Source organism: Melospiza melodia, chromosome 3 (genome assembly GCF_035770615.1).
Source record: "Melospiza melodia melodia isolate bMelMel2 chromosome 3, bMelMel2.pri, whole genome shotgun sequence".
Taxonomy (NCBI): Eukaryota; Metazoa; Chordata; class Aves; order Passeriformes; family Passerellidae; genus Melospiza; species Melospiza melodia.
The window spans coordinates 108,551,072-108,567,881 of NC_086196.1; the positions used below are offsets into that span (position 1 = coordinate 108,551,072).

At 40.2% G+C, this 16,810-nt stretch overlaps 1 protein-coding gene across 4 annotated transcripts in view; it reads left to right on the top strand.

Moving 5' to 3' along the window:
- Positions 1-16,810, top strand: part of MACROD2 (mono-ADP ribosylhydrolase 2) — an 850,020-nt gene that overhangs the window by 22,360 nt on the left and 810,850 nt on the right. For 3 of the 4 annotated variants that reach the window (XM_063152547.1, XM_063152548.1, XM_063152546.1), the window contains exon 3: positions 1,207-1,314. In XM_063152547.1, the coding sequence (XP_063008617.1) occupies positions 1,207-1,314 (108 nt within the window). Of the gene's footprint in view, positions 1-156; positions 278-1,206; positions 1,315-16,810 lie in introns of those variants that run through there. The other variant, XM_063152549.1, reaches the window with a different exon arrangement.

Below are 16,810 nucleotides of genomic sequence, written 5' to 3' on the forward strand. Positions count from 1 at the left end.
CCGGGAGCTGCTGGGCCTGACCCCGAGCTGAGCTGTGCCCACGGGCTCCGTGCCAGGTGCTGGCACCGGCTGCGATGTCACAGAGCTGTTGCCTGGCAGCCAGAGGCTGGGAATGTCAAGGCCAGGCCAGAGGGTCTGAGCGTGTGGCTGTCTCAGCCTGCTGCTCAGTCTTGCCACTGTGGGACAGGACTCAGGAGCTTGGCGATGTGCTCTCTGTGCCCAGGAAGGAATTGCTGACATGTCTGAGTTGGTGTTCTTGAGTTGATGGAAATGGAGGGTAAGACTAGAGGAACAAATTTGTTTGGACTCCTGCTACTTTCTCACTAAATATTGAAGACTCTTTTTGCAGACAAATAGATGAACTCAAGCTTCTTGACACTTGTGTTTAGAAAGAATTTAAAAAAGTAATAGTAGAAGTGAATTTCATAGTCTTCCCTTCTCAGTTCATTTCTGGTGATGTGCTTGTCTAACTTGGTGAAGCTTTGGGCAGTATGTTTGTGCAAGGGTTTGAGGTAACTGAGCTGTTCTGTAGAGTGAATCAGATATAAATGAAGTGATTTTGTAAACTCTCAAGAGTTTTCAGGAATAAGAGACCTGTGATAACATTATTTAGTAACAAATCTGTTGCAAGCTAGTGTATGTTGTCTTCACCACCTGCGTCCTCCTAGTTGAGCAATTTAAGGTGACAAAGCTCCAAGTTTAAAATTTGCGTGGAGCTTTTTTCAGGCTTGTTGTCTGGCTACATGTCTTCAGAAGTCTTTCTGAATTTTGGAGCTGCTGGCAAATGGTGTGCTTGTGTATTTTTGTACTCATTTGCTATAATTCTGGATTGGAGAAATTATTACTCTGGTTAGGAGGGTAATCTTAATTCCTCAATTTGTTTTTGCAATTTACGCCCTTGTGATTACCAAATAAAATTACTTGATGGATCTCGCTCCAAAAATCTGTATATTTCTACAGTTTTGTAACCAAACCGTACGTGGATAAGGATTCAGTGCTTCTCTAGCTTGTATTTGGAAACAAGTAACAAACGAGCAAGCCTGATGTTAGGGCAGTGCTGGTGTCTCTGTGGGTTACCGCTGCCCTCTCGAGGTGAAACCGAAAGAAACTGCTGTCTGTCGCCGTACTGCTGCCTGTTCAGGGCTTGGAAACAATGACCTCGGACCCGCTCTTATAACCTGGCTTTTCTGCTTTCTTGGCTTGTAGGTGAAAACACTAAAGAAGATCTGCAAGGGAAGAAAAGTCTGAGTGAGAAAGTTTCTCTCTACAGAGGTGACATAACGCTGCTTGAGGTTGATGCCATCGTTAATGCTGGTAGGTGGTTAAATATTTTATGTAGCTGTGTCTTGAAAATCCTTTACAGCTCCATGGTACAAGTGTGAACTCTGGAAAGTTGCCTGAAACTGGTGAGTCCTGTGGAAATCTGTTGAAAAAATGGTTTTTCCCCCAGTTTGTTCATATTGTATCTGTTCGTCCTGTGTGCATTTACTGTGACAGGGATTGTTGTGAAACACTTATAGCAGGGTCGCCGTGAGAAAATTAATAATCTTTTGTCCATCTTTTGACTTAACTTGGTTAGCTGAGACTTGACACTTTTCATTGTAGAAGGCTCATTTTTGTTACTAAGTTAATGCAGTTAATCCAGTCTGTTGTTATAAATCAAGCCACTTGTGGGCTAGGTAATGTGAGAACTTTAACCACGAGGTGACAGAAAACAGAATTTTGTTTATGTGGTTTTCATAGTTGCTTTCTTGTTCGGAGATGGTATGTGTCAAGTTTTTGGCCATGGTCTACAGAGTTTTAAGTGTTTAAGTACCTCTTCTTGCTCAGTGACTGTGTCTCCATGTGTACAGTCGAGGTGAAGAACTGTATGTAGCATCTTGTGACAAAAAGAGGGAAATGCCTGTGCAACTAATGAATCAGTGTATTAGATTATAGTAAACTAGTTCAATTTTTCGGCAAAAAACCAGTGAGAAGGTTTACCCCTATACAAGTGCTCATAGCCAAATCTTGCCTGCACTCTCCACTCCTAAAAGAGTGTATGGTTTGTGTGTCCTGAGGCTGAAAAGTTTTCCCCCCTAGTACTTGAGTGGCACTGATTAATTTTCAAGAACTAATTTTGGTGGTATTAATTTCTTGGAAGGAAATGTGCTGCAGTATCTTCTGAAGTTCAGAGATTCCCAGGGTTGTAATGGCTAAAATGGGTGTGTTTGCTTATCAGAGGAAAATGCCGTGTGGAATTACTGGTTCATGTCTGCAAAGAGCACAGGAATGTTTGCTCACACAGTGTAGAGGGTAGTGAACAGACTCTCTTTGGCTTTGTGTGATGTTTGATTGTATGACATCCCACTTTACCAGTGGACATCTGCTAATGGGTTTTGTGAAGTACAGATGGGATCCTTAGCCATTTCAAAGTACATTTTTGCATTCCAAATATTGAGGCTGGTTTTCCTGTGCTAAAAAATTTAATTCATCTTCTAGTTTCTTGATGCAGAAAAGCTTTCCTAAATAACAAACAATACAGTAGCATCCATGTAACATGATCCTCTCCTCACTGTGTTGACAAGACCTCTGAAACTTGAATATTTTAATATTTTTTCCTCATTCTTTTTTTAAGAGGATTTTTCCAGTGGTTCCTTTGCTGACTTCCTTACTTTATTGCTTTACAGTAAGTCAATATTAGCATACTTTCCATCTTTTATATTTAGCTTCTCTTTGTTCATAGTTCCCTTGAACTACAGGCTGGAACTAGTTAGGGATTAGCTTTAGAATAGGAATACTTCACTTTTCTTGATTTAAATCCCCCTTTAATTATCCTGAAAGGTCCAAAAAAAAACCTATATCCCAGACTGCAAATGATATTATCTGCCTATAAACCTATTATCTGCCTGCCATTCTTGTGAGAAATGCCTCTCTCTGAGGAGGAAAAAAAAAAAAGAAATCAACACGTATTGATATGCAATTTTGAGAAAAGGTTTAAAGACCTCTCAAAACAGACTGAGGCTGAAAGACCTAAAGAGGGACAAAACACTCTGAAAGTATCTAGAAAGCTTAGTTGGTTTTACTATTGTTGTACTGTTTTTACTGTAAATTGAATTTGGACTTAAGAGGGAGATTCAGATTAGATGTTGGCAAAGCTCCTTATTGATTGGAACGTGTTTATACAGTGATACTTTGGTGTATCAGATGGAAACAAAACAGCAGCACTAGGGCCAGGCCATTGGTACAGGTGGATTTTTAAAGTTCTTCTAACTTGTTATTAACCTTCTATAGTTCCTAAAAGGCATAATATGTTAACTGTTATGAGATATTAATAAGTTTAGGTTAAAATAATAACCTACAGTTACTCTGGAAAAACCATATGCTCTCTATATGACAGTGCAGTAATTAAGTCTAACCCTTTGATTTGCTGAGGATAGCTGGAAAGCTACATGAGGAAGGTGTTGTGGTTCAAGATCCATATTATTTATGCAAAACATCTGCTGTGCTGGGATTCTTTATAAATCCAACAGTTTCAGTGAAATTTTAGTGTCTCTTAGATGGCATCTAAACCCATGTTTCTGCACCATATGATGCTTTTGCAAAGAACTCCATTGTTTTTTCTTCTGCAGCTGAAGTTATCCAAGTCTCAAAGACATAAAGCAGTAAGTAGCCACAGTACCAGTTTTTGTATGTAAGTTGAATAAAAGGCAGCCTGTTGAATATGGAATAGGAGATAGGGTTTTTGGAGGTAAATGTGTGCAAGTTCTTTTTATACTTAATGCCTTTTGACTATCCCAAATGTTAATGATTGACTCCCTCCTGTCTGTTGCAAGCCCTGGGTTAGGAAAGGAGGAAGAGACCCTCTGGAGACTTTCTCTCTGAATTTAGAAATTCCATTAACTGTCTCCTGTAATAAATAGTTTAAAATACAGCAATTCATATCCAAATTAAAGCCACAGGTTGAATGTTTACGTTGACTTATGCGAAGATCTAAACACGCTTGAAGTAAAGTGAATGGTCTGGTAAATTCTGGGGCTGTGGAAGGGTTCCAGGTGGTTCAGATTGTCTCCAGATTTGGATGCAAAATATTGGCAAAAAAATCTATTCTTAAATATGTAAGGAGGAAATGAGACCTCAATGGTGATCTTCACTAGTTAAATATCAGGATATCATTGATGAACACTCCTGCAAAAGGATCCTTTTTCATCCTAGACTTTTAGCAGACAAACTGAATGTTGCTTACTTTCTAAAAATACCTCATGTGTAGTTTGCTCATTCTTTTGAGAAACATCACAACAGCCTCTTTGAAATCATTCAAGACTAGAGCGAGGAGCTGAGATGCATTGTGAGAGAGAAAGGAGTGAAAAAAGGAGTTGATGTGCGATTTTGCTAAAATTGATGTCAATTATCTACCCCTGTAAATGTCTTATCCTTACACAATGGCTTCCTAAAACTTCCTTACTACCGATTTTATTGCAGACAGGTATTAGTTTAACTTGATATTTTGCTTAAGGTGTCATGTTATGCCATTTCCTTCACACATTTTTTAAAGGATTCAGGTAAGACTTGTATGAAAATCCTACTTTCACTGCTGTGTCCTCCTCTTAGCTTTTTTGTTACCCTGTAAGAAAGTAAACAGGCTCCTTGAGGCATGTGTTTACTGCATTAATCTGTGCTGACTGGCCTTTTTAACTTATTAAATGTTCCTGGATGTCACTTCATCCTGATGCCAAAAGTGCTTCAAGCACTTGGAAGCTAGATAACCACAATTAGCCAACATCCGAATAAATCATCGGAACAGAGCTTGGAGGGGGTGTGGTGTGTCTGTGGTGTCTAGGGAGGGGAGAGAGGGGCCATGAAGTCCCTCTGGCAATCCCAAATACTGAAATAAGCAGTAAAAGCCTGAGTAAGGTTTAAAAAAACCATTTTCTTCAATATTTGTAGTACCAACTGAGCATGAAAGGACTACATTTCCTCTGCATTTTTAATATGGAAAACTATGTAGCTATTTGTGTCATGTGCAGTAACTATCTGAAGTAGGTACAGGAGTGGTGTTTTGGGAGTGGGTGTGACAGGGATGTCTGTGTACCTCATAGCTTAAGCAGCAGTTCATCACTGCTGACCTCAGGTCACTTCCTACCTGTTAATAAATCTTACTGTCCAGTTATGAGATAAGGAGACATGTACTGATATGCTTGTGAGGGAGTTTTTACTAGGAGGAAGATCAAGGGGAAGCCATTATGTTAGGGGAAAAAAGGATTCTCTTTTTTTTTATCTGATAGGGAGGAGGAGAATGAGGACTTGCAGAACACTAGAAAAGATAATATTTCTTCTTATCTTTGAAAAATATTCTTTGTATCAGTACAAAAGTATGGTACTGAGAATGGAAACCTTTAATCTTCAGGAAAAAGGAAGATGTTCATGTCTATTCAATTAGATATTACTGTTAACAGGTCTGTAGTATTGCATCTAAATTTGCAGTTAAAGAGTTGCTACAGTTATAGCAACTAGGTGTCTCCCTTTAAATTGTATTTGAGTGCTGAAATACTTTCTAATACTCAGAAATTTGGGGAAGAAACTCTCAATTTTTAAAATTAATATCTTTTCCACTTGAGAAAACTAATGTGATTTAAAATCTTCCTCCGATAAAGAGAGAAAAAGACTTGGTGACGAACATGGTAAACAACTCTTTATGTCCAGTTTTTACTAACCCTGATGCTGGAATTTAGTTCCTGAGCCTCACATTGCTCAAGAAGAGCATCACACATCTGCCTGTGCGCAGTGAGCTGCCTCAGCTGGGAATGCAGGTTTGGCAGGCAGAGGCTTCTCAGCTTCCCTGGCACAGTGTGCAGGACCAGCTGAGGGAAGGAGCCCAGAGGTGGTGGTTTCCTGGTTGCTTTTAGAGGCAGAGATGTTTCCAGGGAGAGAATTGCAGCTCAGTTTTTAAACAAATTTGCAAGAGTTTGGAATGCTTGTCCTGCTCTACCTCCGTGTCCCAGTACTGAATGTATGTGAAACTGAAAAATATTCAGTTTTAAATACTCTGTGCTTGATTTGCTTGTTGCAAATCAAGGTCAAGACTGGTTTCCACTGAAGCCTCTGCATGACTTGATTTATAGGATGAAATAGATATTTTCATACTGAATCTCACCTTTCCTAGTGAAATATGCCTTTCTTCCCTCAGGTTTCTGACTTCACAACCATGTTTCAGCATTTTTGTGTCACAGCAATGTCTGTATCCAGTTTTTTTTATCTGGAGATAGCACATATTTTCTTCCAGATTCATTTCCTAGCCTTAACCTTGACTATGACTGTTTAACTTAATGAGGTGTCCCTTTTTTTCTCAAGCTCAAAATTACACATCAAGGTAGAAGAGCTATGTATTGATACTGGGAGCTGAATATATTATCAGTGAATTATGCTTATACAAGTGTGTAAGTATGGATAGGGACTGAACTCTGCCTTTCCACACAAACAGCTTGTTAATGCCCAATCAGTCACTGCAGTTGCCTTGAACTTGGTGCTTAATGAACAGGTGGGGAAAAAGGATGGATTCTAATCTGGAACAGGTCTGACATCAGGCAATTTCACTGATTGCTAATCCATTTCATTTGGCAACTTAATTTATCACACAGAAGTTTCATCTTGTAACTTCTGAAGTAGAAATTATTTCAGAAGTGGCCTGTCTGAATATTACCAAGTTATTTGAGTCAGTTGCTGAGCCTGCTCTGGTATTGTGTGTATACTTATTCTCCCCCTTTTCATTTTACAGTGACCAGTAATTCTTACTTTAGAGCTCATTTGAAATTATTGAAAATTAATTTCCTATGAAAATAAGTCCCTTAACTCAAATGTTCCTGCTATTGAATATGGAAGAAACAAAATGTAAAATCTGCCCTTAAGCTACTTATATCATTTTGACATTGGATTTTTACATTTTATAGTATTGATTTTTGTGGGGTTTTTATTTTTTTTTTTCATTTGAGCTAAACATAAATGGTTGATTATACTGGGAGATTCTTAATGAGTTTGATGTCCATTAGAATGTTTTGTAAATATACCTTACATGTTTTATCTCCAGAGTACAGATAGGAAAATGGAAAACTTGTATTGAAATCCCTTATATAGAGTTGTCTGGCATCTGCCTGTGTAACTTACACAATTGTAATTTCCTCTAGGAATAGAACCAGTATTGCTAACAAATTGTTGCTAATTTGGTTTTCATCTTTACTGTGAGCAGACTGTGGTGTTAATCAAAGGTTTCCCAAGTTATTTTACAGTTGGTACAATTACACTTGTGTATAAAACCCCAGATTAATTTATATGTAGTCCTCACTTACTCATCAGGAAAGTCAGTGTTAATAGTTGAGGGAATCGGTCATGCCCAATTGTGACATCTGTGAGTGAGTTTATTACTGCTTTCTGTGGAAAATGCTTTAAGCCTGGCTGGTGAGCAGTCGATGTGGTTAAACTTGCCCTCTGCTTTTGGTCTAATTTCATTTCAGTGCTGTTCTTCCCTGCAGTGTAATACTCATTTGGATGAAAAGGCTGTGTATAGTGACAGTGTTCAAGAGAATGAGAAGGAAGGCAAGCACTGCTGTAGGTGTGGTTTAATTTAGGGGGAGAACTGTGGCTGCTGCCTCAGTCGAACACCATTTGCTGTAACTGTGTGGCCAAGGCTTATGACTGAGGAGGCTTACTCAGAATTGCACTGCAGAAGGGATGGTTGGAATGCACTTTGAAAATATCTCAGGTATAATTAGTATTACTCAAAACTTAAGCATTAAAAAAAAATTAGTTTGGCAGTGCTGCAGGCACATATCAGGGAAGAGCTTTCTTCCTTATTCTAGGGTGCTTTGGGAAGGGGAAATGAATGATGGTGAAATATTTTCATTGCAATGTTCCAGCAGTGTGCTCACAGCCATCTCATGTAGCTAATGGAGATGGCTTCTGGGTGGAAATGTGCCTCAGACACCTGGACGTTATCCTGCCGCATGCTGTGTGGTGCCAGCGAGCCGAGAGCCTTGGGTGGTGGAATGGAGGCCTCAACCTCAAGGAGAGCTTTGCCACTCAGCTGCCATATGGCACTGCAAACAGATACTGCATGTTAATGGTAATCAAGTGATGGTTTCAAGCAGTGGGATGCGAGTGTTCGGTGACTTACTGAGAAGCCATTAAAAAAACAGCAGAGAAGGAAATGTACTTTCCACTGGAACAATGCACTCAAAAGGCTCCTTAAACGAACAGATTGTGGGCTGAAGCACCAGACACACATGTTGAGGTTCAGAGCTATGCTTTAAGACTTCTCATGTTATTCTGTGCTGCCATAAGTCTGAGTGGAATGAGATGAGTGTGCATGATCCTTAAGTATCTGGTACCTGACTATCCAAAATGGTTTTTCCAGACAAGTTGTGGATGCCTCATCCCTGGAAATATTTAAGGTCATGTTGGAGGGAAGCGGAGCAACCTGGATTAGTGAAACGTGTCCCTGCTCATGGCAGGGACTAGATGATCTTTGATGGTTCCTTCCAAAACAGGTCATTTTGTGATTCTAGGCAATACCCTGACACGAAATTAATGGCCTCTCCTCTGACAGGATTCAGCATAGTTTGTCTTCTGAAAATGTAATAATAAATGGGCAAGGTAGATGTTTTAGTAGCCTTATCTAACCTGATGGTCTATGGTAGCTGGATTTATTTACAAGTCTGTTTTCAGTGTTGATGCTTTCAGGACAGTATCTGTTTTACCTAGACCAGAGTGATCTTCCTGTTTCTTTGTGCATCAGTTGTTGAACACATTTATTGTCTCTGACTCCACTGTGATTACTGACCCTTCATGCCACGGTTACCCTGGACCCGTTTTGCGTGTGTTTCTACTAGAAAACTAGCAGTGTACAAGCAAAACACCTGCCCAGCTGGGTTTCTTCAAAAGTCTATGGCTTCCCTCAGTCGGGAGGCATGAGGTGGCACGGGATGCTGTGAATCCTTTCTGACAGCAGGTGGCAATAGTGCCCCTGTTATCGTAAAACCACTTTTAGGCCTGTGTACCTTAATTTTCCTGGACATAAAATCGGTGATGACTTAAGCAGAGGAAACAAAATGCGTGTATTCGAGGCGTGCTTGTTGGATAGGCCATCGATACAGCTCATGCTTATTAAATGCTGACTCCATTTCATTATGTGTGTTCAGTGTGTGTTTGAAATAGAACAGGAGACAGGCGTGGTTTGGAAGAACTGTAAGCATCTGTTTTACTTCATAGAGGAAAATATTTTGGAGAGACCTTGCTAGCAGCCTGTCATATCACACATTTGACAGTGCAGCTGTCATCTTGACTGCACTGATGGAGCAGAGGGGTGTAAGAAACTACTCAAGGTCGTCTTGAACAATTATGCTTCGTTTCATAATATTAAATCCACTTTTAATCAGGACTTGTGGCGGATTATCTAAAGGATTGTGGGTTTTTTAAGCCGATATTTGCAACAGTGTGTTCTCAGTCAAGATAGGCTTGTAATGTTGGGGTTTTTTTCAAGCTTCTGCATTTTAAAAAACCCAAACCAGTCAAGTAATTTCCAAATGTTGGAACACAAAAGAGAAGACTTCTTTGAAGCCTCCTGTCTCTTCTTAGAAAATATTGGCAGTGAGAGGTCAGCTGGTAGGCTGAGATTATCTCTGCACTGTTAATATTGACCCCTCCACTCCTCTGTCCAGATGTATGTTTGTTTTTTTCCTCCCTTTCTGTTTCTAACCATGAACACATGGGGTTTTCTGGATTTGCACAGATATTGTCTCAACACGATCTCAGTCACTGTAAGTAGTACAGTAAGGTCAGCATGGGAATTAGCATTTCTATGTGTCGTGTAATCTTGTTAAATATATGCAGTTAAGTATTGAATAGGGGAAGGTCTACTTTGATTGGAAGGAGTAAGCTTTAGATTTATTTATCTAATTTGCTAGATGCAGAAAATGGGATAAAAAAGCTGTAGTCAGAGTTGATGTTCAAAACTGCTATTGTGCAGCTGGCTTACCCTGTCTCTCCCCCCTGCCTTCTCAGGCAGGAGGAGTTGCTTTTGCTTAATTCTCTTCGCTGCTGAGTCTTCCACCCTTTGCTAGGGTTTTGGGTTTGCCTAGTGCTTTGCCATTTGCTGCAGGTCTTGGAAATGTTAGTCCCTTGAAATACAGCTTCCATTACTTGTTAAATAAATAGTTATGGACTGTGAAATGCAGTTTAGGTTTTGTTTTGACCTATGGCTGTTAGCAACTGATTTTCTGAGAAAAGAAAAACGTTTCTGTTTGCAAAACCACAGCTTGCTTCCTTTAGGAATTCAGAATGCCTCTCACTTAGAAATTAGTATTAAGGGTACAGCTTGGCTTTAAAAATCTGGGCTCCAGACTCCTTTGTGTGACCTGCTGCCCCAGTCATAAAAATTAGTAATGGCAGCTAAATACACATCAAAGGTCGGTGGAAGCTTGTGAAAGCAGTATTTGCTTGTTAATCCAAGCACAATGGCAAGTATGTTTGCATCATGTGCAAGGAGTAGCCACTTGCATGTTAATATACCGTTGTTCAGAGTTGTCTGGATGTGTTTGGGAATTGTTTTAATTGCAGTATTGAAGGTGCTGCAAGGCTCTGTGCTTTCCATCACAGTGTGGTGATGAGCTGCTGCTGCTCCCAGACTTCTTCCCTTCACCATAGAGGAAACAGGAACATTCAAGGTTCCTCTTAGTATCTCCTGCCTGGATTGTCCCTTGCACAATGTGTTTGAACAGCCAAGAGGGGATGTGGGTGGTCCTGCTCCTTCCTCCCTCGGGGTGTCCTGTCCCTAACTCTTGGGAGCTCTGCAGCTTCTCCCTGAGCCTTGCCCGAGGGCTGGCAGTGCCACGAAGCAAAGATGACTTGGCTCTTTGTAGGAGCGATGTTGTAATGGCCCTTGTTCTCAGATGGTTTCACCAGTGAAGCCTTAGAGCCTGAGGCTTTCATTGTCTATTGTGTCTGACCAGTTGAAACCTGTGGGAAAAAGACTGATTTGGATAAGTTTTTCGGATTATTGTTCCTTCTCTCTTTTATCACTTGCATGTTTGCGCCGCAGTAACTTTAATCTGGTGTGCAACATGAATCACTTAAACATGTCTCTGTAGCACCTTCATTTTATGCTTGAAAGCTGGTTTCTGTCGAGTAATAAATAGAAATAGTTAATATCTGGCATGCCTAGTTGTGGGCTGCCTCAAAAAAGATGATTCTGTCAGCTATATGTGATTTGTATTTAGAATGTTTTGCATTGCAAATCCATGTTAGAAATGCTTTATAAATTTAAAGTGTGAACCATATTGCTTTTTCAAGGGAACTGTACTCTTGTGTCATGTGAAATAACTTTTTATGTAAGAAAGAGGCAATATTGCTTTCAACTCTATCAAACCAGGTTATAGAGGAATGTAAGTCTTCCCTGTGACTTGATATGCCTGATAATAGTAACTGGCAAAGCATTCCCTTTACATTTCTAAGAATTTGTGGTGTACAGGCTATTTCAGAGGAGCTCTCTTTTCTCGTCCTGTCAGTTTCAGTCCACTTTGAAGGGATTATGATGAGCAGTGTGGTCAAGTTCACTTGGCTAGTTCTGAATTTCTACAAATCTGAGTAATTTTATTACTCTTTCTGAAATGAAAATCACATTTTAGAATGATTTTCAGAATAGTCAATCAGTGAAAAATGGTGGATATTAGCTGCAGAGTTCACCAGACCAGGGAAGCTGAGAGAGTTTAATGACAACTTATTTCTTTGGTTCTGAAACAATTTTCATTTTAGGGTGTCCGTTACCTTGAAAAGTAAAACTACTAAATCAACCTTGGGGGCAGGGTAGACCAGGGCAAAGGCTTACTTGTTGGTTTTCTTTGATTCTTTGGGTGAAGGCATCTCTGAGTGCTGGAGGCCAGACAATTTTTGCCATGTCCCAGAAGCGTTTTGCCAACTAGCAGTTCTAGCCTTGGCCATGGTTCAACTAATTATAGCCCCCCTTCCCCACTAGGTAACAAATGCAGCATTTCAGGGAGCTGAGTGATCAGTGTTAGCTGATTCACCACAAAGAGTGATTTCTTTATCTTCTTCCTCCCTTCTGATATAAAAGAACCTGCTTAGGAGGCCCAGACATGGACTTTTGGCAGGGCTTACAGCCCAAAGGCTCATTAGGTCAGGAGTTTACAGCTTTAGAGGCTGCAACTCTAGTTCAGACTAGTCTCCACCACCAGTAATGGATGAGATTAAAACAGAAACTGTTTCTTAAATCTGAAGTGAATCCCTGATGGACAGGACAGTCAGGATGTTTTTAGGTGGGAGTACTTATCTCTATAGTTCTTATCAAAGACCCAGCAAAAGGTTTTGGGCTCCCTACTTCTGTCTTAGTTCCCATGTCCCAGGGGCTGAGTTACATGTGGCTTTTGTTCTGTCATGCTGGCATTGTCAGACTGAAAGCAGGATCTGAGTCAGAAATATAGCTTAGCAATATCTGCTGCCTTCCTCTCCTGTCCTGTCCTCTAGCTCTAGCACCCAGCAGAGCAGCCTGTGTTGAGTGCAGCCTCCCTTTCTGCCCTTTCTAATGGCTGGGGAGAAGGGTGTGACAGGGGAAATGTGCACGGTGGTGCCTCTCTCCTTAGAAAGGCCCCTGTGAGCTGTAACTCGATGTAGCCTTGTAACTACAAATTGCTGTCTCAAATCATGACTTCCTGCCTGTGCTTTCAGCAGCCAGGGAAGCTGTGCTGATGTATTTAAAATTTCTTATTTGGGCCACTGCTAATCATTCAGGAAAGCCAGGTTTTGTTCTTCTTGGCAGCCTCTTTTAGAGAGCCAAGGCTGTTCTGCTTTGCCTGAGGGTGAGACTGAGATGGATGGCACTTTGGTGTCTCTGCTATAGACACCGTGCCTCAGGAGTCTCCCTGGAGCGCTGCTGGAGTCACTTCATATTTCATAATTCCTTGCTGACAATTAAGTCAATTTGCTGGTGCAGCCATGATGGAGCTAAGCTAGGACATGTTTCTTTTTTAGCCAAGATATGTAGTGAAAAGCTTGCTCTTTTGCTTTGATTAAATTGAAAACTGAAGTTTGTTGTTACCTCTCCCTGGCTTGGAACGTGAATATGATTTCTCAGTGGCATTGTCACTCTCTCTGGATTTCTTGCTCATGAATTTGTTAAAAAAATTCATTTTAGGGGATTGTTTTGTTTCAGTGGGTTTTTTTGGTTGTTTGTTTTGTTTTTGTTTATTGAGAGGAAGACTCAAAGCAGGCATTCCTTGTAACTTGGGGCTGAAGGTGGTAAGGCATCACTTCTCAATAAGAAAAGATGCAGCTGTGAGCAGGGGCCCGTGGAACTCTGGTGGGCTTTGACTTTTTGTGGCAGTGATGGAAAAGCAGTTTCATGATCCAGGGCTTTAGGAAAAGGGCATAGGCACTTTGGATCTGTGCAAACTGAGTAGTCTCTCTCTTCTCCAGTGTGGTCTCCTGAATCAAGGCTTTTTTTTAGAGTTATTTGGCCAAATGCAACATCTCTCCTGATAGAAATATTGCTTTGAGTTTTGATTTTTTAAAAAAAGTTTTTATTGCCTCTGTTAAACAGCATTATCTTAGGAGTCTTGCTAAATGTATAATTGAGAAAATATAGTTGTTCTGTCTTGGGTCTAATTTTTTTCCAGTTCTGGCATGAACACAGTGCTGCAAATTTGGACTGGTGAGACAGAGAGTGATTTAATGTTAGAAGTGGAATTTTGGGTGCTTTCTGGGTGTGGTGAAATCAGTTAATGAATTGGCTTAACTTTTTTGCTTGGGGTTGTTATGCTGTTTAGACATGGGCTCTGTCTAGATGATGTTTATACACTTGAGGCATAATGTTTAATTTTCAATATCTGTAGTGCAACATATAATATGTGTGTATATTTGCACTCTTTGTGTTTTGCTAAAAAAAAAACCCAAAAAACAACTAGCTGCAGTTTTAAGTGTTGCTTCCAGACCAGCTAAGGAAATAGTCTGAGCTGCCAGCAGTCTGCGTGGCATTGTGCAAATACAGAAGATAAATCTTAAATAATTAGTGAGACTGAAGAGTTTTTACTTAGAATCCTTAGAATTTTGATCCCTTGTCAGTGCATATAATGAATCTGTGAATTAGGTGAAAAAGAAATATGCGTATGAACTAGAAATAAAATCAGTTACTGAAGAACCCCAGGCTTTTAGTTCAACTTTGGTATGAGCTGGTCCAGGTAACACAGAGGGCTGATTCTTAGCAATATTGAGGTAAATCTGTTTATACCATTTCAGTGATGCACTGGTGAAAGGACTGTTTATTTATTCCAGAAGTTTCTTTCAATTATGTCTTCTCTTGAATGCTTTTTTCTTTTTCTGTAGAGTGTAATAATTGCCTGCCATGTAACATGCATACTTGTGTAAGGTAGCTGATAGGAGAAGGGAATGGCAAAACAACTATTGGAAGAGATTGTTTATGCATTATTACTGTTCTTTTACACCAGTGCAACTGGTGGCTCACTTTTTTCTTTTTAGCACCTTGCTGAGAGAAGGTGTGAAATGTTATTTGTTAATGGATGTAGGATTTCTATTCTCAACTTATGTCAACTATTTCATCTTAAGGATGGGAAATCTGCATCTTGGAAGAACCAAAGCATTTTTCTTCTTCCTTTGTCCAAAATATTTCCTTTTCAGAGTGCATGGATAACTCTTTTTGATACCAACACATTATGCTTCTGAAACTTAGTACCTACAGCACATATAATAGCTTGCAAGTTTAATGAAAATGCTGATTTTAAATAAGGCATTTGTGTCACTCAAAAGATTTGAGTTTAAGCTCTGAACCTGGAAAAAGCTGCACAAGTTCTTAAATTTAGTGCCGGCGTAGTCACGTTCACTTGGAAGGATTGTTCATACATAATTTAAGGACATAGAAAAGTCTTGAAAATTGTGTTAAAGGACTATTTCTCATTGAAGTTCCCCCCCCCCCCCCCCTGTATTTAATAAAAAAGGCACTAAGTTTTGTTCTTGTAAAACTGCTCTCTAATCATGTAGTTCATTATTTCAGCTTCAAAGTGTAGTCTGTACAGAGAGGCAATGAGGTGTATCCACATCTAGAAATTAAGCAATAATCATGTAGTTTAGTGTTTCAACGGGCTTTGTTCATTAGTAGGTACAATGATCCATTGTAAGTACTTGCTGTAGTCATGATGTTCTTAACAGTCTGAAACTTAAACTCTCCAAAATTATTTTTTTGAGTATATATTCCTGACTGAAGTAGTGCTACCATGGGTACCAAATGTGTCTGGTGTAATCTGTGAAGTCATTATGAGAAGAATGCCAAACATTGTGTGATGGTGTAGTGTGTGTTTGCATATGTATGTGGCTTTGGATTAATCAATAATTCACACTTGCACTAAGAGCAAGAGCAACAACTGTAGACATGGCAGGATGATTGGAAAAGCTTCTTTAATTTAAGCACTTTTAAACAAATTGAAGCAAGAGAAGTAGAAACAAAGGCACACTGGGAATCACTGGGAGAAACACTGGGAAAAACAGAAAGGGGAGAATTAAAATTGAAGTGCTGCAAATGAGTGGTAGAAGGACATTGGAACTGAAATACAGGAGGGCACATGGGGAGAAAGTTTAGTGATTTGATGGATTTGAATTATTGAGGTTTACCTTGCCACTGAGTCCATGGATTCACTAAGACAACACTCCAGATTGTGAAGATTGGTCAGTAAAACCATAGGATATGAAAAATATCATGCTTTAGTTTGAGAAGATGAAGAAATGATTGGCTAAAGGTATGAGTGGGAAAGGGCCCCTTGACCAAGGTGCTGTGAGTTGAGGCTGTAGTTAGTTACATGGCAATTTGGAAGCTTCTCAGCAATTGAAATGAGTAGTACTTTACCCTGAGGGAGTGTGCTTGAACTCTTCCTCTAGGACCTGCTAAGCCAGGGCTGTTCTGCAAGTGCATGAAAATGTGGAAGTCAGCCGTGCTGAATTCCTTTTATAATTTCTTTCTGGATTTCTTTCACTTTTCCAGCCTTAGTGAAGCAGTTTGCTTCGAGAGTGCATATAAATTATTTTTCTTGATAGTGTTGTGCAAGGTAACTGTAAAATGCTTACAGGGGGTGGGAAAGAAGTTGATGTTTTTAGTTATTTCTGGTATTGCAAATGGACTGTGTTGCAGTAGCTGAAGCACCTGTTGAAAAGCTGCTGATTTTCACTTAGGTTTTACAGTGCAGACTGTATGTGTAGCCTAGAAACTGCAAGAAGAAGCCATGGTATGCAAAGATCCCTGGAATCTGGTGGCTTGTGGGGAAGAGTGTCCTGGTGCAGTCCTGCTGGAGCTGGGGTGCTGCTGTGGCGTCTGCACACAGGTCCCACGCTGTTGTGCGCTGCACATCAGTTCTCTGCCAGTAAGACCAAGTGTAAAGCTCATCAGTGGCTCATCAGTGATTAATTATCAATGTTTAAATCTGCCCCAAAGAAATGGCAAACTGCGTAGTAACCACAGTTGCCTTCACAGGGCAAGAGGGGGAAAAAGTCTGGTGGTCCCAGACCAACACTGCCTCTTAACAAGCATCAAATGTTTCATAAATGGAGGCAGAGTTCAAATCACTGCTCTTTAGCTTTTTTGGGGAGATCAGCATTGAATTTATTTAGTTTTTACTGTGGAGACTTTGGGTCACTAGAGTGTGCTGCAGTCCCAGCCCTGGGCTGGTGTGAGCTCGCCCCAGTGCTTTGCCTGCCACAGGGCAACTGGGAGTTTTTCATCACGTTGCTTTGCTGTCGCCTGGGCAACTTAAGTGAATTTCCCTGC